Source organism: Trachypithecus francoisi, unplaced genomic scaffold, assembly GCF_009764315.1.
Source record: "Trachypithecus francoisi isolate TF-2019V2 unplaced genomic scaffold, Tfra_2.0 Lachesis_group2, whole genome shotgun sequence".
Taxonomy (NCBI): Eukaryota; Metazoa; Chordata; class Mammalia; order Primates; family Cercopithecidae; genus Trachypithecus; species Trachypithecus francoisi.
The window spans coordinates 75,404,566-75,425,842 of record NW_022681465.1 but is presented as its reverse complement, the minus strand read 5'-3'; the positions used below and the strand labels follow the sequence as shown (position 1 = coordinate 75,425,842).

General features: G+C 41.3%; 1 protein-coding gene across 4 annotated transcripts in view; it reads left to right on the top strand.

Annotated features, from left to right (window-relative positions):
* Positions 1-21,021, top strand: part of MROH2B (maestro heat like repeat family member 2B) — a 70,805-nt gene extending 49,784 nt beyond the window's left edge. For 2 of the 4 annotated variants that reach the window (XM_033179453.1, XM_033179452.1), the window contains 16 exons: positions 150-239; positions 614-734; positions 3,106-3,203; positions 5,590-5,742; positions 8,530-8,687; positions 9,203-9,329; positions 9,820-10,007; positions 11,150-11,290; positions 12,972-13,086; positions 13,697-13,843; positions 14,089-14,271; positions 18,218-18,373; positions 18,718-18,849; positions 19,263-19,365; positions 20,365-20,430; positions 20,883-21,021. In XM_033179453.1, coding sequence (XP_033035344.1) covers positions 150-239; positions 614-734; positions 3,106-3,203; positions 5,590-5,742; positions 8,530-8,687; positions 9,203-9,329; positions 9,820-10,007; positions 11,150-11,290; positions 12,972-13,086; positions 13,697-13,843; positions 14,089-14,271; positions 18,218-18,373; positions 18,718-18,849; positions 19,263-19,365; positions 20,365-20,430; positions 20,883-20,989 — 2,085 coding nt within the window. In that variant the 3' untranslated portion in view covers positions 20,990-21,021. The remainder of the gene's footprint in view (positions 1-149; positions 240-613; positions 735-3,105; positions 3,204-5,589; positions 5,743-8,529; positions 8,688-9,202; positions 9,330-9,819; positions 10,008-11,149; positions 11,291-12,971; positions 13,087-13,696; positions 13,844-14,088; positions 14,272-18,217; positions 18,374-18,717; positions 18,850-19,262; positions 19,366-20,364; positions 20,431-20,882) is intronic. The other 2 variants (XM_033179454.1, XM_033179455.1) reach the window with 2 other exon arrangements.
* The last annotated feature ends 256 nt before the right edge of the window (positions 21,022-21,277 follow it).

The window sequence follows — 21,277 nt, the reverse complement described above, 5'->3', positions numbered from 1 at the left end:
CCACCCACACCCCACATACAGCCATCTACTTAAAAATTGTGGGGAAGCGAGCACCCTGTTACAGAAGAGGCAGAGACAGAAAGAGAGAATATGAAACTAGATGAATATGAAGAATACTAAAGAAAAAACATTTATTCTTTGACCAACAGCTTCTCCGAATGTGGCTTGTTTCACAAAAAGAGTGGGAAAGAGAAAGAGCCTTCCAGATCACAGCGAAAGTGCTGACAAATGATATTGCGGTAAGTAATCCTCTGGAATGAATAGACTTTATTCCTTGTGAACAGCAGGGATCTCTGAGATGTCTGGAATCCAAAACTCCTGCCTGGTGGATCTTGCATCTCAGAGCAAAGTGCTTTTTGAAGTACTTTTGGAGAGAGCTCTAACTTCAGAGTGCAGCTCACACATACAAATTGAGCTATTGGGTTGTCTTTACATGCATGCTTACTTTTCCACTGCCCTTGAAAATAGGCATCTTTTAGGAGAAAGTGCAAGATCAGATTTCATTCTAAGGACCTGCAGAGAGAAAATAAGAGACTTGAGATCCAGTGTTGGGAATATCCTGGGATATGACCAAGCTACCTCATCACAACAGGATGCCTCCTTTATCCTGCAGGCACCAGAGAACTTTAAAATTGGTTCACTGCTTGGACTCCTGGCTCCTCACTCCTGTGATACCCTGCCCACCATCCGTCAGGCGGCTGTTAGCTCAACTATTGGTCTGTTCTATATAAAAGGTGAGGGAAAGGTGGGGAGCCCACAAATGAAGAAAAGAAACCCATCTTCTTTTATTCTCAGCTTTTCTCCTATGCACCTATGTCTCTCTCCTTTCTCCCCTCTCCTCTCTCCTCTTTCCTCATTTTCCTCCTTTTCTCCTCTCCTCTCCACTCCCCATCTCTCTCTCTGTCTCTCTCTCTCTCTCTGTTTCTCCTTCCCTCTCCAGTTCAGCAATTTCTGTTTTAATACCTTAATTATATCACAGAATCTGTCTCCTAGATCTGAAACAAGTATTTCTTTCCTCGGTGGCTCTGTTTTCCCATTTTTTAAAATAGAGATAATAACACCAAAGCATTATAAAGATCCATTAAAGTAGGTAAGATGTTTTGAGAGTCTCCGATTTAAATCACTAAGCAATTGGGCATATTAGCAATGCTTCCTCTATCACATGGTTTTCTTCAGGAGAAAATTGCAGTATTATCATGGTACTAAGTGCCTTTCAAAGCTCTCCAAGAGACAGAACATTGTGGAAATTTTCAGAGCAGGAGCTCCTCCTGCTCTCCAAGTACGTGTGAATAACTGTCAATACTACAGAATATTAGGCATTTTTAAACCTCCGTCTCAGGCTGAAACCAACAATCAGGGCTTCCTGTCCAGGTTAATTGAGTCCATGTTTCATCAAGGACAGCTGTACATTGTGTGTGTGCAGTTCTGCAGAGCAGGCGCAGCCAGAAACAGTCTAGACTTAATGCTACCTCATGCCTGCCTATGTTCCACACATCATTCTTTTAGGTATTCAAAATATTTGTTGAGTGCCTTTCCATGTGTCGGGCACTGTTCTAATGCTGGGGACACAGAGATATTACAGTACAAATATTCACATTTTATAAGTGTGTTAAAGCCAAAAGGTAGGATTTGGTTAGAGGGAGACAGTCAGTCAAAAGAAAAGAAAAAACTCTTCAGCAGAGTCAAAGTAGGTATGAAAGTCCTTTGGGATATGGGAAGATAGTTAAGGATATACGTTTTTACCAAGTCAGGAAAAAAGCAGAATTAAGGAAGTGAGAACTAAAGAACCATTCCAGGCTGGGCATGGTGGTTCACCCTGTAATCCCAGCACTTTGGGAGCCCAAAGTCTATGGGTCACTTGAGGTCAGGAGTTCGAGACCAGCCTGGCCAACATGGTGAAACCCCATCATCTACCAAAAATACAAAAAATTAGCCAGAAGTGGTGGTGGATGCCTGTAATCCCAGCTACTCGGGAGGCTGAGGCAAGAGAATCACTTGAACCTGGAAAGCAGAGGTTGCAGTGAGCCGAGATCATACTTGTGCACTCCAGCCTAGGAGACTGTCTCAAAAAAAAAAAAAAAAAAAAACCATTACAGTAATAACAGAAATATGCCTGTAGGGAACTCATAGGAAAAAAGGAATTTGGATTCTATTATTGTTCTACCTATTTTTCCTTTAGCCTACTTCGTTTTCCTAAAATATGAAAAATTCAGGTCCTCAAACACTCTTTGTTAATAAAACTCCCATACTTTGTAATTTACATTGACATTTTCCCTGATGGACCAAACAAGCATGGTGGAGAGAAAGAACATGTACTACTAAAATACCTACTAGACACAAGTAACAAGTGTGATGCTAAATTAAATACCCATCAATACTCATGGACATTTAGTCTTGAAAGGGGAGAATCTGAAATTAAGAAGTTTCCAGTTACTTGGACCACTGAAAGTAGAGTAGCTGGGTTTTGAGCTCAGGCGCATGTGACTTCAAAGTCCACGTGTATCGTGCTGGGCTAGGCTGCCTTCCATAGAATGGTTCATGTGTTAGTTTCCATGATTAATATACATTCAAATAACAAACAGAAAATCTTTATTAGTTAGGCCTGCATTTACAAATTGATATCAACAATCACTTACACAGTTGCTGATGTAAACTTCTCATTACAATAGTTACTTTTCAGTTTCCCCAATGAGGGAGCTCACTGAAGAATAGAAATCCAAGAGAGATAGCAGCATAGCAGAGTAGTTGGAGCCTGGGCATTTGTGTCAGACAGACCAGGGCTCAAATTCAGACTCTCCTATTTTTATTCATCATGTGCCTTGGGCAATGTCTTCACCTCTCTGTTCCCACCTTCTCATCTGCAAAACCAAGAAGGGAACAGGAGAGTCTACCTCAGATAATGCTTATGAGTAATAAATGAGATCATTGTATGCAGAGTGTTTGCATGGTGCCCAGCATGTAGAAACCACTCAGTATATGTTAGCACTTATGTTCACCATCTCAACAGACAGCAGCTAATTTAGAGTCATATCAAAATGTAGCCAGCCTCGTCAATGCCTGTCAGGTCTTTGAATGCTTAAACATTTCTCCCTTTGTTGATTTTAGGCATTCACCTGGAAGTGGAAAGACTGCAGGGTTTGCAGGAAGGGCTGGAAAGTGATGACGTGCAGGTTCAGATCAAGATTTCTTCTAAAATAGCTAAGGTAATAAATACGGAGGAGTGGCCAGTGGATATAAAGATTCTGGATTGATTTCCAAATGGATAAGCTACATACTCCCCACTGCAAAGGAAGATAGATATTCAAGCTGATTGAAGGAGTCATGGTCCTGTCATTTTCTAACTCTGAGTACACATGCCTAGTCAACACTCACTACTGATCATTTCATATGGTGGGAAACTTTGTAGACCAAGTGTTCTTCCCCAGAATGTGGGATGCTGTGGGTTGGAGTGGAAGGAACAAGAGCTTTGGAGTTAATCAGATGTACTCTGTGTGCACTGATTGAAGTTCAGTCTCCTCATCCTCAAGAAACAAAAACAAAAGACCATTCTGTGGTTGTTGTGAGGACTGGCCGACCAATTCAATCACTCATTCAGTCATGCATTCACTTATCTCCCTTCTCTTGAGCACCTACCATATGCAAAGCTCTATTCTAGGCACTAAGAAAGCAGAAAATACAATTCCTGTTTCACTGAACTTGCATCTTAGTAAAGGAAATCCAAAAAATAAACATAATATCAGATAATGATAACCAAGAAAAATAAAGTCAAGAAAGGGAATAAAGAATAGGTAAGAAGTGATCCTCTGGAGAAGGACACCCTGAAAGAGATAATCATGGAAATATCTGGAAAAGAGAATTCCAGGCAGAGGGAAAACAGCAAGTGCAAAGCCCCTGAAGTATAGAAAGACGGAGTAATGAGATCCAAGAGATAACCAGAGGCTGATCCAAGGGCCTTCTGAGCCTTTTTAAGGAACTTTTTTTTTGCTCTATTTGAAATCAAAAGCCAATGGAGGGTTCTGAGAAGAGTCAAGCCACTACACATAATTATGCCAATTTTGAAATGCAAAAAGGCACCCTCATGTGTGACAACATCATCCATAATGTAGACATTACAGATTTATATTGATGTTAATGGCAATTTTCCACAGGTGGCAATAAAGGATCCAGCAAAATCAGTACGTTATGACAATATACTTAAAGAGAGAAGTGAAATATCTTGAGGATGGGGCTCATATTCCTAGTGTGCAAATGCCTCTTCTAGGCTAACAGTGGTTCTGAGAGGAAAAACACAACAAGACTTATGTTTCTGAAGGGCCACTCTGGCAGCTATGTGGAGACTTGAATGTAGACTGTTAAGAGCAAAATTAGGGAAGTCAGTTTGGAGGAAACTGCAAGACTCCAGCTATCCAATGAGGCAATGAGGACCAAGGAAGGTGGCTGTAGCGGAGACACGAGTAGTTGATCAGCAAATGACAGAGAAGCCATTTGGAGACAGGAACGGAACATATGTCAAATGCCTTAAAAGGTGCCCGACACATAATAGGTGCTCAAAAACATGAGCTCCCTTCTTTCCTTTGCTCCTGAATCAACATCCAACCCACTGTGAGACAAAACAGCTAATCATGAATCTTGGACAACAGGCAAGCATTTGGAGTTACATAGAATGGTAGCCATGGCATAGTCCTTTGATCTTAGAACCATAATAACTCAGCAAATGGCTTGGATGTGCAAATATTCAAGGAAAGGAGCTCATATCTTCTCAATATCATCTGGCCACTTAATGCAAGGGGAAGACCACTGTAAATAGGAACTTTCTCATGTCTACAAACTCATAATCATTACCATTTTGCTTAGTTAATTCCCCAGATAATGATCCTGGAACTCATTCAAACACCAACTTTTCACCTGCCTTCCCACCCGTTTTTCATTAATGCACACACACAGACATACACACTGAAATTCACACACTGCTATCAACGAAGCATTCTGTATAGTGCTTGCACCTAGAGACAACAATTGCAAAGTTCTTCCATTTTATTGACCTTTTATGGACTGTTCTTAATATTGAAATATGGAAGAGCAAGAAACAAGGCTCATAATAACCCATACTCCATATGTACATTGTCCACCACCTGACTATTCAGCATGGTACTTAGTACATATTGATAGATTTTCCTGAATCCTCAAGGTTTAGGTATTATGTGGCAGATTCAAGACATGTTTCTATGATATATGAATGTATGTAAAAGGAATTTATAATGTATATATTGCTATATAAACATTCTGCATTATTTTTCCCTATGCAGTATGCTATAACTTTAGGCTTGGAGAGGAAATTGCCTTAGCAGGCTTAGGATTCAATAAATATGAAATGATAAAAAGGCAACTCCATGAAAAGTTTGCTTAGTAATAAAAGGTCATGTCTATGCCCTGTTCTAGTATTTTCTCTAGTTTCTGGGGCCTCAGTCAAAACTGTTGAAAAGTTCAGTGGCTTCTAATACCTTAAAACAAACCACAACAGCATGTTGTAAGTATCTAGATATAAAATGGGGTGGTTGATTACATGAATCTTTCTGCATGCATTTTCAGATTGTCAGCAAATTCATCCCAAATGAAGAAATTCTCATGTTCTTAGAGGAAATGCTGGATGGTCTGGAGAGCCTCAACCCCACATGCACAAAGGCCTGTGGCATATGGATGATCACTGTCCTGAAGGAGCAGGAAGCTGCTCTGGAAGATCAGGTGAACTGATAGCCAGTTTTACAACTGAGCAGAATTCTGTCACTTCTAAAATGCCAAGTCAGCCACTGCCTCTGTTTGTCCACTGATGGACAGCATGCAAAGGCTTGTACAGCCTCAAGAGGCCTCATTAGAGACCCACGTTGTGTGTTTAACAACAAGGCTCATGTTGAGGTCCTGTCTCAATTGCTTCTCTTGTCTTTTAATGTAAAAGCTTTTCAAACTGTCTCACTCTGGCTAGAGGAAGCAGCTTTGAAACAAGGCCATTTGGATGATTGAAAACTGGGTTGTTAGAGCTGTAAGGATAAGAGTGACCATGTGGATGCCTTTGAGACAACCGCCAAGGGCAGGAGTTTCTAATTTCACTGCTACTCTTCAGGCTTTTCTCCCACACCCCATAGTGTTTATTGTCTGATAACCATTGGATTGGGGAAAGTCCTCAATTCTTCTTCCCAACTGGAGAGTTAAGCAGAGTGAACAAGATTTAAATTCAGGAAGCTTGGTTAAGAGCTCCAAGTGGAGATACCTCTCTTTTCCCTTCTGAAGTCAAAAACAGAATAAAAGTTATTCAAATATTCATAAGAAGGGAAAAGTGGGCTGAGTGCGGTGGCTCACGCCTGTAATCCCAGCACTTTGGGAGGCCAAGGCAGGTAGATCACTTGAGGACAGGAGTTTGAGACCAGCCTGAGCAACATGGAGAAACCTCGTCTCTACTAAAAATACAAAAATTAGCTGGGCATAGTGACAGGTGCCTGTAATCCCAGCTACTTGGGAGGCTGAGGCAGGAGAATCACTTGAACCACGGAGGCACAGGTTGTAGTGAGCTGAGATTGTGCTACTGCTCTCCAGTCTGGACAACAGAGCAAGACTCTGTCTCAAAAACAAAAAAAAAAAAAAAAAAGGAAAAAGTCTTAACTAAATGAAAGCAATTCAAAGGGAGTAAGAGAAAGAAGTTCTTGTCCCTATAGTCCAGTCAACTACTCTCAATTTAAAGACTCTCCAAAGCACAGCTTTTGTGTTAAGGGCATTGAAAATTTCCTGGCCGGGCGCGGTGGCTCAAGCCTGTAATCCCAGCACTTTGGGAGGCCGAGACGGGCGGATCACGAGGTCAGGAGATCGAGACCATCCTGGCTAACATGGTGAAACCCCATCTCTACTAAAAATACAAAAACCTAGCTGGGCGAGGTGGCAGCGCCTGTAGTCCCAGCTACTCGGGAGGCTGAGGCAGGAGAATGGCGTGAACCCGGGAGGCGGAGCTTGCAGTGAGCTGAGATCTGGCCACTGCACTCCAGCCTGGGTGACAGAGCGAGACTCCGTCTCAAAAAAAAAAAAAAAAATTTCCTCTGTGCCAATTACTTTTCAATAAGTCTTTTTGAAAACATTTATTGAGTATATACTATGTGGTAGGCACTGGACAGCCAAAATAGATAAATTGATAAATGTGGAATGTCCATATATTTGAGTGTATAGCATAAAGAGTTGTTCACACAGTAGGCAAAGGCTTACAATAGGGACCTAAATACTCTCCAACCCTCATTGAGCTGGGAATCTGTGGTAATCATAAAGGGGGGCTATTTATAACTAAGGAATTGTAATTCAGAGAAAATATATTTTAAATTAATGTCTAACTTAAATGTCTATCCAAAATAAGAGAGAGAAATGTCTACTAGAAGCAAAGTTACTTTAGCATAGATATATGCCTTTTTCCACGTCAAAAATCCAAATGTATGATATCATTCCTTACTGCCCACAGATTGACATCCAAATCCGTAAAGGTGGCATTCAGTACTCTGAGATCTGGGTTCATCTTTTCTATAAAGTCATCTTCCTTTTATTACCCTTATTCTCTCTACACTCCAGCCTGGACCATTCTCCTACACTAGAAATCTCAGCATTTTCTTATGCCCATGTTCCCATGGTTTTTTTTAAAAAATAGATTTTTTAGAGCAGTTTTAGGTTTACAGCAAAATTAAGCACAGTTCCCATCTACCCACTCCCCTTACATGCACACAGCCTCCCAACTATCAATATCTCCCGCCAGAGTAGATTTGTTATGATTGGTAAACCTACAATTACATATCATCACCCAAAGTCCACAGTTCCATGGACTTTAGAGTTTAGAGTTCACTCCTGGTGTTGTACAGTCATGGGTTTGACAAATGTGTAATGACATGTATCCACCAGTATAAGATCATACAGAGTGGTTGCACTGCCCTAAAAATCCTCTGTGCTCCACCTATTCTCATGTCTTTTAACTTCACATCTTTATCTGATTTTCTTCTTTCTGACAAGGATGCCCTTCCCCACCATCTGTCTCCACCTTGTCTTTTGAAATTGCTACAAATGCTTCAAGACCCAAACCAAATGGCCCTCCAATGTGAATCGGTTCCTCCTGGATTCTGGTTGTATGCACCTCATGTATACCATTTGCCATAGACTGCCTTGAACTACAGGCCTTTAGGTCTATGATTGATATTTTTTATTGGGTCACTCACTCCTTTTGCAAAAGGGGTACATCTTTTTCATCTTTGGTAAATTCCAACAATGGCAAACATAGAAACTGTCATAATACACTCTTTCACAAAATGTTTCCTAAATTGAATTAGGAATAAATACCCAATTCATGAATAATCCTCCTAAGTGAGAAATAGGCCACATGTGAAATCAATTATTATTTTTAACATTATTTAGAATTCATCAACTGCCCACCCGTGACAGGTACCTGTTCTGAGTCATTCACATAGAGGGAAAATGGCAACTTAATGTTTGACTTGGCTTTTTTCTCTTTAGCTATTGGAGATCTTAAGCACAATTTACCATCACATGCCAGTCCTCAGACAAAAAGAAGAAAGTTTTCAGTTCATGCTAGAAGCCATCTCCCAAATAGCCAGCTTTCACATGGAAACAGTTGTTGTCAACCTTTTACAGAAGCCTCTGCCCTTTGACAGGTAGATCCTTATTGAACTGATTCCTTCTCCTAGGGAAGGCCACTCTGAAAGGCCTTGGGGAGGGATTTATGGTTTGAGAGCAAGATAGCAAACAAAGGTTGAAAATAGCTCATCTGAATAACAATTTAACAATTGGTATTTGAATCACAAATAAGGTTTTTCCAAGTGCTTTTCATATATATAAGATATATATGTATTGCATAATAATATTTTTAACCATACGCCATAGGAATAAGAGAATATTAAAAAGTGAATATTCTCCTTTTTCTGGTGGCCTAGAATGCACCTACATGAGAGGTTCCCATCTTAGTGGACTTTAACAAAGTTCTGTAACCCAAGGCTAGGTTGCTGAATTGTTATGTAAAACATCTTTCTTATCCCCAGGCATGGCAACATGTCCATCTGCCCTTGAAATTATGTTTAGTCATAATGTGATTTTAGAGTGAGTCAGATGGAGAAGCTTAGAGCCTGAGGGGTTGTGCCTTATCTACCAATTTCCTGCTTTGCCACCCTAGGGACACAAAGACATTGTGGAAGGCGCTGGCTGAAAAGCCAGCCTCCAGTGGGAAACTCTTGCAAGCCTTAATAGACAAACTGGAGACCAAGTTAGAAGATGACATCGCCAGGGTTGAGGCAATTTCAGTGAGTTGGACAGCCTAAACCCATCACTTGCCTGAGACTGTGCCATCCTCTATGATCTATCCCCACGTGGAGCTTGGTGCTCTCACATTAATGACACCTCCTTCTTCTCTCATACCCTAACTTTATTCAGTTTATAGTTATGGCTGTACTTTTGTCTGTGGCTGGTCATTTTTAGAAGCAAATTTCTCATCAACCCCCACCCCCAAAATCTATGTATCTATATTTCTAGATTAATCTGGAAGATATCTGAAGGACCCGTTTTTGTTGAAAAACCCCAGTGCTGAAAACATTTTATTTTACATGACTAGTATCCCCTGGCAGTCACAGGACTAACATGGCAGTCCCTGAGTTGAGAAATTTCCAGACAATAAACCCTCCCATTTCTATGTGTTTTTACTGGTGGAGAAAACAAAGTTGAAAATCGGCCCAGAGAGAAGATGGTGTTGGAGGAAATGAGACTGCCTGACCAAGAGGCCCTTTCTCCTCTCAGGTGGCCTGTGCTGTGTATGAAGTGATCTCAATAGGCACCTCTGTCACCGGCTTGTATCCAGAGCTGTTCACTCTCCTCCTGAAGCTGGTTAGCTGCACACTGGGCCAGAAGATGCCCACTTCTTCCTGGAGCCGCAGGCGGCATGTGATGCAGCAGGGAGAACAGCAGCAGATCCCAGACCCCTGCAGGTAAATGGCCAATCAGGAAGCATCTTCCACAGAAGTCCTAATCCCAGACTCCAGGAGCAGCATTGCAGAAGTCAGGGTCTGCCCTTTCTGTCATAACATCCATTGTCCATGAAGAAACAAGGCTCTACTGTCCCTAAGCCATGACACCATAGTTCTTCTTGAGCCAGTATCCAGTGTAGCTACACAGAATAGTCACTTAAAGAATAAGGGTCTATGCTTTCTTTCCTAGAGGAACTACTGTATTATCTTTGGTTTCTATCATTGAGATCTTCCTAGAGAGGCTGGAATCTTGTGATCTTCAAGTCCACCAGGGAAAGAAGAAAAATAAAAATAAATACCATATTTCATAAACTCTGAGACTTCAGCAATTGAAAAAAAGCATTTTTGCATACCATTGAGAAAACAGAAAAGGACTCCAAAGTAAGCAGTGAATCAATGCTTTCTTAAACTTTAAAATTTTTATTCTGTACTTATCAAAAGAACTCTTTTAGGACTATGAGGTATAAATTTTCATTTTATATCACATCATTCTGTTTCCTTGCCTTTTGCATAACTTTTCATTCCAATATAAAATTATAGTGCAGCATTTTTAAAGACACTTTAAACACCACTTAGATTCAACACATGTATTAGGTTGGTGCAAAAGTAATATCTGTTTTTACTATTAAAAGTAATAGTTCCAATAATACATGTAACTTTACTAAAATGATGGTAATATAAAGAGCTATACCTAAACAGGCAACAGATGTGAATGCACAGACAATAGTAACTACGTCACAAGTACTGTCTGGCCAAAAACAATTGTAACACACATCTACTGCAAGATGCATCCTGATTTCAGAGATGTTGTTTTAGAATCAGTGAAATATGGTATTTTTCACTTTTTATTCTTATGGCTTATTTTTTCTTATGGGGGGAGTGTTGACAAGATTTTGTGGCATTACTTACTGGTCTATGTCATCTGAATGTCCCCAAGGATCCTAAGGCTAAAATGTGAGCATAGGGCTGCCTGTTTTTCCCTTACACAACATCCCCTAGTCCAAGGGTGGGAAAGCATTGTGAGGAGTGGGAAAGTAAACTTGGGAATTTGCAATTCCCTATAAGGGTTGACTTAGTTTTGTAACGCTGACTGTCTTCTTTAGGCTTTCAACTGCTACTCTAAGATGTTTGCAAGCCCAAGCCATGAGAGAAGGCCTTGCAAAGGAATCTGATGAGGGGGACAACTTATGGACTCTCCTCAGCAGTCCTAGTACCCATCACGTAGGCGTATGTTCACTGGCCAGGTAATGTGCAGACTTTCTAGAACCAGATACAAAGAAGAAAACAAAAACAAAAACAAACAAACAAAAAGACAGAAAAAAAACGTGCAATACAGGCAACTTCACTGAGCATAATGATTCACTTAGGACTAATAGTCGAAGGAGGACAAACAGGGAAGAAGGAAAAGGGAGTGGGAAGAGATGGTAAGATCAGCCCCACATGCACCACTCACCTCAAGAAACATGATTCAGGTGAATATCTTTAGACAAACTATACTTATTTTTTGAAAGAAATATTTAATATTCACATACCTAGAATTCTGTTGAACATTTTTTTAATCAGCTTTTCAAAAGCTTTTTTTATTTTTTTATTTCAGTAGGTTTTTGGGGAACAGGTCATGTTTGATTACATGAATAAGTTCTTTAGTGATGATTTCTGAGATTTTGGTGCACCCATCACCTGAGGAGTGTACACTGTACCCAATGTGTAGTCTTTTATCCCTCACCCCACTCCTGCTCCTTCCCCCAAACCCCCAAAGTCCAATGTATCATTCTTATGTCTTTGCATCCTAATAGCTTAGCTCCCACATATGAGACAAAACATACAATGTTTGCTTTTCCATTCCTGAGTTACTTCACATAGAGTAATAGTCTCTAGTTCCATCTGGGTTGCTGTGAATGCCATTATTTCACTCCTTTTTATGGCTGAGTAGTATTCCATAGTGTATATATATATACACACACACACACACACACCACATTTTCTTTATCCACTCGTTGATTAATGGACATTTGGACTGGTTTTATATTTTTGCAATTGCAAATTGTGCTGCTGTAAACATGCGTGTGCAAGTATCTTTTTTGTATAATGACTTCTTTTCCTCTGGGTAGATATACCTAGTAGTGGGATTGCTAGATCAACCGGTAGATCTACTTTTAGTTCTTCAAGAAGTTCCACTGTTCCATGGTGGTTGTACTAGTTTGCATTCCCACCAACAGTGAAAAAGTGTTCTCTTTTCATGGCATCCATGCCAACATCTTTTTTTTAAATATTTCTTTTATTACGGCCATTCTTACAGGAGTGAGGTGGTATTGCATTGTGGTTTTGATTTGCATTTCCCTGATCATTAGTGATGTTAAGCATTTTTCCATATGTTTGTTGGCCATTTGTATATCTTCTTTTGAGAATTATCTATTCATGTCCTTAGCCTGCTTTTTGATGGGATTTCAAACTACATTTAAATTGGACAGTTGGATAGGTCATTTTAAAATTTAAGCCCTGGTGGGCTTTCATCAAGTGTCTCTTTTTTTTTTTTTTGAGACTAGAGTCTTGCTCTTCGCCCAGGCTGGAGTGTGCAGTGGGGCAATCTCGGCTGACTGCAACCTCTGCCTCCCGGGTTCAAACAATTCTCCTGCCTCAGCCTCCTGAGTAGCTAGGACTACAGGTGCACACTGCCATGTCTGGCTAATTTTTTGTATTTTAGTAGAGATGGGGTTTCACCGTGTTGCCCAGGCTGGTCTCGAACTTCTGAGCTCAGGCAATCCACCTGCCTCAGCCTCCCAAAGTGCTAGGATTACAGGCATGAGCTACCACCCCCAGCCAAGCATTCCTTTTTAGACAAATTACTTGCCTGATGAACAAATAGACTAAGATTTCCTCCATTGTTTAGAAAAATAAGTCTCTGCTAAAACGTGCATTTTCTAGGAGCATGGCAGTGTGGCAACACGGAGTCATACTGGACATCATGGAACAGCTGCTCTCATCTCTCACCTCCTCCTCGGAGAACTACCGGATAACCGGCACCGCTTTCTTCTCTGAGGCAAGGGAGAGCAGCCCTCAGAGCATACTCACTGGGTCCCCTTGGGGTATTTCTCTTAGGGTCTGGAGCCCAATGTGCACTGGAACCAGGGAAGAGAGACTTCAAAGGTGGGGGGGGGCTTTAATAGAGGAGAGACCAGCTACTGCCAGAGATATGGTACCTAAGCAGGGGATGAAAGAGGAAAAATAAACCACCTCACCCACCTCCTGCCCTCTAGTTTGCACAAGACAGAGAAAAGGGGACAATAAATCTGTGAGGGATGAAACAAAGCATTGTAGCACTGATGCTTCAAATTCCGGCCTAAAGACTATTCCAGCCAATCCAGAGAAGGAAAACAATAGTCATTCCTGTTTTCCCTGCCCCATTTTCCACTGAGACTTGACATCTCTTATGCAGGTAACCGGGTTCACAGCACCATGTAAGCCTGACCTGTGCGCTGCTCACATCTAGAGCTCAGCTTCAGCAAGGCTTGCTGGTTCCCCAGAGGGCTTCCTCCTCTGCTCCACAAGCAGTGGGGTCCTCTCTTTAATTGTACTTATGATGTCTTTGGCACTCTCTTGAGGTGGGGGGCCACACCCTTAACTAAAGGGGAGGAGTGTGTTGGTTTCAGCTCATGAAGGAGCCAATCCTTTGGAAGCATGGGAATCTGCGAGATGTGCTGATCTGGATGGATCAAAGTGCCTGGGACTCCAACGCCACTCTGAGGCAGATGGCCATCCGAGGGCTCGGCAACACAGCATCTGGGGCTCCTCACAAGGTAAAAGGCATTTTAAGGGGAAATGGTTCACTTAAGTAGAGTTTTGAAATAATTACTTCCTAACCCACACCTAGTAGTTGCATAAAAATTAATTGGAAATCCAGATACATTGCTGAAGTAGTAGTTCTTGGGTTGAAGTACGTGTGACCCTGACAAAATTTCAGTCCTCTTGTCTGAGGACTCCTTCCCTATTCCAGATACGCATAGAACAATTTTGAAGATTAAGAGGTCTTATTTCAAAATAGGTGAAGAAACATAAGCAGTTAATGCTAGAATCTATCATCAGAGGCCTGTATCACCTGGCTCGCACCGAAGTCGTCTGTGAAAGCTTGAAGGCTCTAAAAAAAATCCTGAATCTGCTCACAGCCCGAGACGTGAGCTTCTACTTCAAGGAAATAGTGCTGCAAACAAGGACCTTCTTTGAAGATGTAAGTGAGCCTGTTTAGGAATCTTCCCTCTCCAGAAGTTAAGGAACAGAAAAAGGTTTAGGTAGTGTTCACAGAAGACCTTGTCAGTGTCCCACCCATATTCCTTGACCTGATCCAGACAAGTCACCTGCAGACAATCTCCATACAAGCTGATGGCTTCCTGTGTGTCTCTGCCTGAGGGTGCTCTGTGGCTTGGCAGTCATGATTGGTCTAAGCTGGGTGAGCCAGAATTGTTGGGGGAAGAAATGCCCTGGGAAGGACCCCCAAACAATAAGAAACAAGAGTTTGTAAATAAATTTCCCGGCTTCCTCGCCCCTTAGAAAGATTGAGCTCCACTTGTTCATAACAGTAACACACTCATTAATACTTCCTTTCTTGGCTTTCCTCCCTTCCCTATCTCATTCCCACTCCCTCGCATGCTTCCTGGGCTCACCTCCCAATAAATTACCTGCACCTAAGTCCTCATCTCAAGGTTGCTTTAGGGGAAGCATAAATTATGACAGTGCTCAAAGACGAACTAGGACCTGAATAAAGACAATGTTGCTTCTAACACTTATCTTTCCACCTCCAACATTCAGAGACTCATTTTATCTAGGCGTCAGTAAGCTGCAGTCCATGGACCAAATCCCACCCACAGCCTGTTCTTGTAAATAAAATTTTATTGGAACACAGCCATACTCATTGATTACTTATTGTCTATTGCTGCCTTTACACTCCACTAACAGGGTTGATTGGCTGTTACAGAGACCTTAGGACCTACGGAGTTTAAACTATTTACTGTCTGGCCTTTTAGAGAAAAAGTTTGCCTGCTCCATAATCCCAATTTCAAAAAAAGATCAGTGAGCAGTCCTAGGCAGAGGGTAATTTTCCCTTATGCCTTCCAGGAAGCACATTTTAGTATTTATTTTTGGTTATTCATTGCCATCGATGTAAAAATATTTTTAACCCAAACCTATTATTTTGTAATCTAAACCTATTTCCTCATGTGCTATTGTCAGAGGAGATGGAAAACTGCTAGTTGCCTTCTCTAGTGCATTCTTCATAAACATTAAGGCTTTATTTGATTACCTGTTTACCTTACTTGAGCAGTCTTCATTTCCCTCATTATTCATCATAAACCTAATTTTTCTGCTCATTAAATATTTTGCAAGCCTGTGACTGAGTTGGACCTCTAAATGAGGCTCAAGAAGTATTGAATAGAATCTAAGGAAATATTAGCTCTCAAATCCAACCTTTTCCTATTTCTTTGCTCCATTTTTGTAAAATTTTGCCCTTTCTTCTTGATTTTGGCATGCTAACTATATGAACCTCTAGATTTTAGTCTGTAATATATGCCCACAGTATTCTTCAGTTTTGTATTTTTGCAGTTTTTCTTGTGTATGTGCTAGCCTAAACCTGGCCTTTGAAAATATCTTTCTGCTTGTTTCCAACTATTTCCTCCAATTAACCAATATCACTTTTAGGCTAGGCATGGTGGCTCATGCCTGTAATCCCAGCACTTTGGAAGGCTGAGGCTGATGGATCACTTGAGGTCAGGAGTTTGAGACCAGCCTGGCCAACATGGTGAAACCCTACCTCTAGTAAAAATACAAAAATTAACCAGGTGTGCTGGTGCATGCCTGTAATCCCAGCTACTCGGGAGACTGAGACAGGAGAATCGCTTGAATAAGGCCAAGAATCACTTGGAGAAAGGCCAAGATCATGCCACTGCACTCCAGCCTGGGCAACAAGAGTGAAACTCTGTCTCCAAAAAAAAAACAAAACAAAACAAAACAAAAAACCCAGCAACTTTTAATTATCTTGTCCTCAAAAATGCTTACTGGGGTAAAAATAACAACGATATTCTTTTTCTTCATTGCACAGGGCTGAAGTCACTCCTTCAGAACCCCAGCTGTTAAGTTTCCTGGATTGTTGTTGATCTGATAATCATTCTTTTAGATCTGAGCGTCCAGTAAATCACAAGTCCACTTAACAATTTCGTGGTCAAGATAATGTTTCTCAGTGTCATCAGAGAAGGATAAAATGTGCTAAAGTCTTGCTGGTTGTTAGCTCAGACCTTACTCATCTCTAATAGGTGTCAGCTCCATCATGTGTGCATAAAAGTAAAGTTGGACAAAACTTTAGCTCTTATCTGTTCTCCAGTAATGCCATCTTTACATAAGTATATTTAACTCTATGATCTATTGCCCCGATATTTTTCTGTAGATTAAGCATAGCTCTCTATAATCTCCAAGTTTCCTTTCTTTGGTTCTTTCAATATTTAAATACTTTATTAGACTTTTCAAAACATGGTGACACTTGAATGAAATGATAGAACAGGAAATGTGGCTGCTGCCACATGCTCCATTCCCTTCTTGCTACTATTCCCCACCCTGTCACCCTGAGCAATCGCTTTACCCTCTGTGACTCAATGTTCTGAAGCAAACGTGAGGACATTGGACTAGACGTTCTCTAATATTTCTCCCAGCACCCAAAACACTTTTGCCACTTTTTCTTTCAGATTTTTCATCATCTCGATTGGTTGATTGTTCCTGGACCTATCATTAGCTCATTGATTTTGCAAAATTCAAACTTGTTTAACCAGATGCTGCTCTACTTTTCTGGTACCTTGTTTTTGGTTAGCTTTCTCTTTCTAAAGAGATATCTTTTAAAAATATATCCTGACCTTATTCCTCATAAATCTAAAGAATGTGTTTCTACTTTCATTTTCATTATACAAAGTCACATCTGAGCTTTTCCTGCCTTTTCCCAACAAACCATCATTTTTTTAGAAGATCTATATTAACTTTATTGTTTATCTAAATAATATTCTGCTATTCAGGACTGCTTTTTCTTTAATCCCTCTTTGTTCATATGGGTATTTTAAACTGGTTTTCTGGGCCTAAAAATAAAAAAAACTTCCATGAAATTCATCTCACTTCGTTTCTTCCCTGTCGGAACTCTGAAACATAACTCTAACGAGATAGCAGGAGGCCATCTTCCTCTCCTCCACCACCTTTCTCTTGTTTTCTTTTTTCTTTTCCTTTTTCTTTTTCTTTCTTTCTTTTTTTTTTTTTTTTTTTGGACACAGAGTCCCACTCATTCATCACTGGAATTCAGTGGCACGATCTTGGCTCACTACAGCCTCCTCCTCTCAGATTAAAGCAATTCTTGTGCCTCAGCCTACCAAGTAGCTGTGACTACAGGCACACACCACCAGGACTGGCTAATTTATACATTTTTAGTAGAGACAAAGTTTCACCATTTTGGCCAGGCTGGTCTCAAACTCCTGACCTCAAGTGATCCACCCGCATCAGCCTCCCAAAGTGCTGGGATTACAGGCATGAGCCACCGCACCTGGCCTCTCTTGGTTTCCTAAAATCATTGCTTGCCATCCTGGACCAAAAAAACAAGAAAGTTCCATAACTTCACATACTCAAGAGTAGAGCTAAGCACTTCTGTGTTTAACCTCTCTAAGAACCAAGGCCCAAATTCCCAAACTGCCTGTAATCCCTTTAGAAAATATTTGGTGTCATGGAGAACAGTACTAGGCCTTGGACAATTAAGATTAGAGACCCCATAATTCTAAGCTAGTAATGCAACCAAACTAAGTAAAATACACAACTAGCAGAAGCCCTCCCTGGCTTTCTCTATGAGTACCCCTGTGTATCATTCCTGTGGTCATGGGCACACTTCCCCACTGGCTACTCAAAGACAGAAATCAACTCTCTGGCATCACATAAACCCCAGACCCAGGGTTTTTTTAAACTCATGTAGTGTGGAGAGAAAGCTTCAGGGAAAGAAAGCGAGTTCTTGGAACATTTAGAGGCTGTGACTATGATGGACCAGTGCCTGGGTTCCAGCCTTCTTTTGCTGAAGTGGGAAGGGTGGGATTAGAGCTGAGAGTGTGCTGGCAGGGAATGGCATCTGAGAGGATATTCACCACGACATGCATTCATCACCACAGGAGCAGGATGATGTGAGATTGACTGCCATCTTCTTATTTGAGGACCTAGCATCCCTAACAGGAAGAAGGTGGAAGATTTTTTTTGCTGAAGAAATAAAAAAGAGCCTGATCTCATTCCTTCTGCATCTTTGGGATCCCAACCCCAAGATTGGAGTTGTAAGTGCTCTCCACAGACACCTGCACCTCCTGCTCTCCCCATGCCTGAGAAGCACCAATAAGCCTGGTCTAGCTGCACCAGAAGCCAGATCTAAAGTGCCAGATCTAAAGTCACCCCTTAGAACTGAATCTGAAAACCTCTTCTCCAATTCTAGGTTCTTCTTGCCATCTCTTCCCGAGTTTACTCCTCCATCCTTGAAACTGGGAAGGTGCCAGCAATGACTATAAAGCCATTCACACCACTGATTTTTACTGCTTCTTTCCCAGTACTGTTCAGCACTTTTTCCCTTCTGGAAGGAGATCCTAATGTTCTGGACTGTGATACAGAAAACTCTGTTTTCCAGGCTTGCCGTGATGTCTTGATGGTCTGCATTCGCTTTTTGGGCCTCCAGGAACTCTACAGGGTATTAGACCATCTTCTTCATCAGGATCTACCAAGGGTCAGGGATTTCTATAGGCAATTCTGTGTGAAACTGGTGAGTGTCCAATAGATGCCGCCTCCAAAAAAGGCAGGACAAGGGTCTAGACAAATCCCAGAAGGGCAAACAATGTAGCAAGGAATCTCTGGCCAGAGCCAGAACTGCCTTGGAAGGATGGCAGTGATCCTTGGTATCCTGCCACAGGACCCTCTGCTCCATTCCCAAGTCCTGACTGGGATATATTCTCCTTGGTTCCTAAAATTCATATCAGTTGATTAATCCCTTAAACTCTGATGCCTTCCTGATTAAATGTAGATCAAAATACGCATAAGACAATTTTCAGTCAATTAATTTATGGCTATATGAGTGCTCACTGGCCTTTACAGATCCATTCTGAGGACCTATAGGATGCTGAATGTCACAAAGGTTCACTTTCCAGTTGCCCTCTTTGTAATTCACATCTCTTCTAGGCCAAGAAAAAACAGGAAATTCTGTGGATCCTCCACACACACTCCTTCACCTTCTTCACTAGCAGCTGGGAGGTGATCAGGAGTGCAGCTGTCAAACTCACAGGTGAGTACACATTCCCATTTCCTACCCAGATATGTCTGCTCTTTCCATCTAGTTTTGCTTTGACCAGAAGCTGTCCAGTATAAACACTAGTATGACCAATATAACTTTTTAAATTAAATCCCAGGAAGGGCTTTTATCTTACATCTTGTAACATCCTCCCTCAAAGAAACCTGCTTCCTTTTACAGTGAAAACTCATGACCTCTCTTGACTCACCTCCACTAATTCTCCTCCCATCTGAGCCCTTCATGCTTCTTCTGGCTCCAAGTCCTTGCTCCTTCTTTTTCCCAAATCTTTGCTCCCAGCTGCTGCTCTTACATAAATATTTTTCTTCACCTCATCTCATAAGATAACCCACACTCAACATCCAAAGCTCAGTTCAAGCTGAGAGCTTTGGCAACATGATACAAGTGGGAAGTATGTTCATGTGGGGGCCAGCAACTGCTGGCTCTGCCATGTGATTCTGGAAATTGACTTAACTTTATGTTACCTCTCTGTCTGATGTATAAAATAAAACATAAGTAAATCTCTAAAGATCCTTCTATCATGAAATTCTAAGTCTTACTTTGAAGCCTGTTCCAACTAATTCAGCCCAGAGACTACAGACCCACTCCCTTCACCACCTTTAAGACCAAATTTAAAATATGAGGATTCCTTCTTGACTCATATATATGATCCCCCAACTACATTATACATTTTTTGAAGACAGAGATCCTATCTTACACACATTTGAAATCCCAACAACAACTAGCCTCCTCAGAAGATCATTCTGTGAACTCTGCCAAATATTCTGGATAAGTGACTACTTGCAGACATGGCACTCTGGACCCAATAGAAGTCACCCTGACGTCATTTTAGGGGGTGCAAAGGAAGTCATATAGTTTGCTCATTCACCAGCCTACCATCTACCTTCTCACCAGATGCAGAGTCTAACCTGATCTACTTTTCATGGCTTCTTCCTCTATAATGAAATCAGTAACATTGTCTCCTATTAACTTTAGATGCCATTATTCTCAATTTGACCAGCCAATATGTGGAGTTACTAGACAGAGAACAACTGATCACACGTGAGTACCAACCTAGTTTCTTCCCAGCATATTGTTACTTTCTTAGGAAAAGAGAAAATATTGCTACTCTAAGTTCCATGTGAACCCAGAACTTGAAAATCTTAGCACCAATTATTGTATCTGATGCTCTCTAGATACTAGAATTTCTCCAGGGTATAAAGCAACCTCCAGCTCCAGCTCTTTGCAGGCATCAGAAACACCAATAGACTACAACTTTCCAATTGCCTAAACCTACTGATCACAGGGTCAGGGCTTCTCTTCCCTTATTTCAATGTTAAAAGCAGTTCTTGTAGTTCCACATCCTACCTTTTAGGATAAAATGTGAGCATGAGGACCTGAGTCCCACTTGGGTCTGACCCTCAGTGCTAAAAAGTTGGGCCTTGGCTTGGTTTGCCCTTCTTGCTAGGCTCTGACTCTCCTCATGTGCTTATTTGCTATTCTTGCCATTTCAGGGCTCCAAGCACTTCGTCGAGACCCATGTATTAGTGTCCAGAGAGCAGCTGAGGCTGCTTTGCAGACCCTCCTGAGAAGGTGTAAAGAGACAAGCATTCCTCTGTAAGCCATCAAGAAATAAACTGCTGGCTTTTCCTATATCTGACCCCTGTCTTCATCCTATTACCTCACAAACTTGCAGCATTTTGAGGAAAGAGATGCTGCCTAGGATGGGGATATTGAAGTGGTGGTATACTTCTTCCTCTAAAGAATCTCCTTGGTGGCTTCCATTAGCAAAAAGCAAATCCCACAAGTTCACTTCAGGAATAACCTGTGATTTGGATAGTGACAGCCACATGGCTTTGCCTAAGATAGCCCTCTATCTTGAGAAAGTAAGTCCCAGCAGATATCAAAA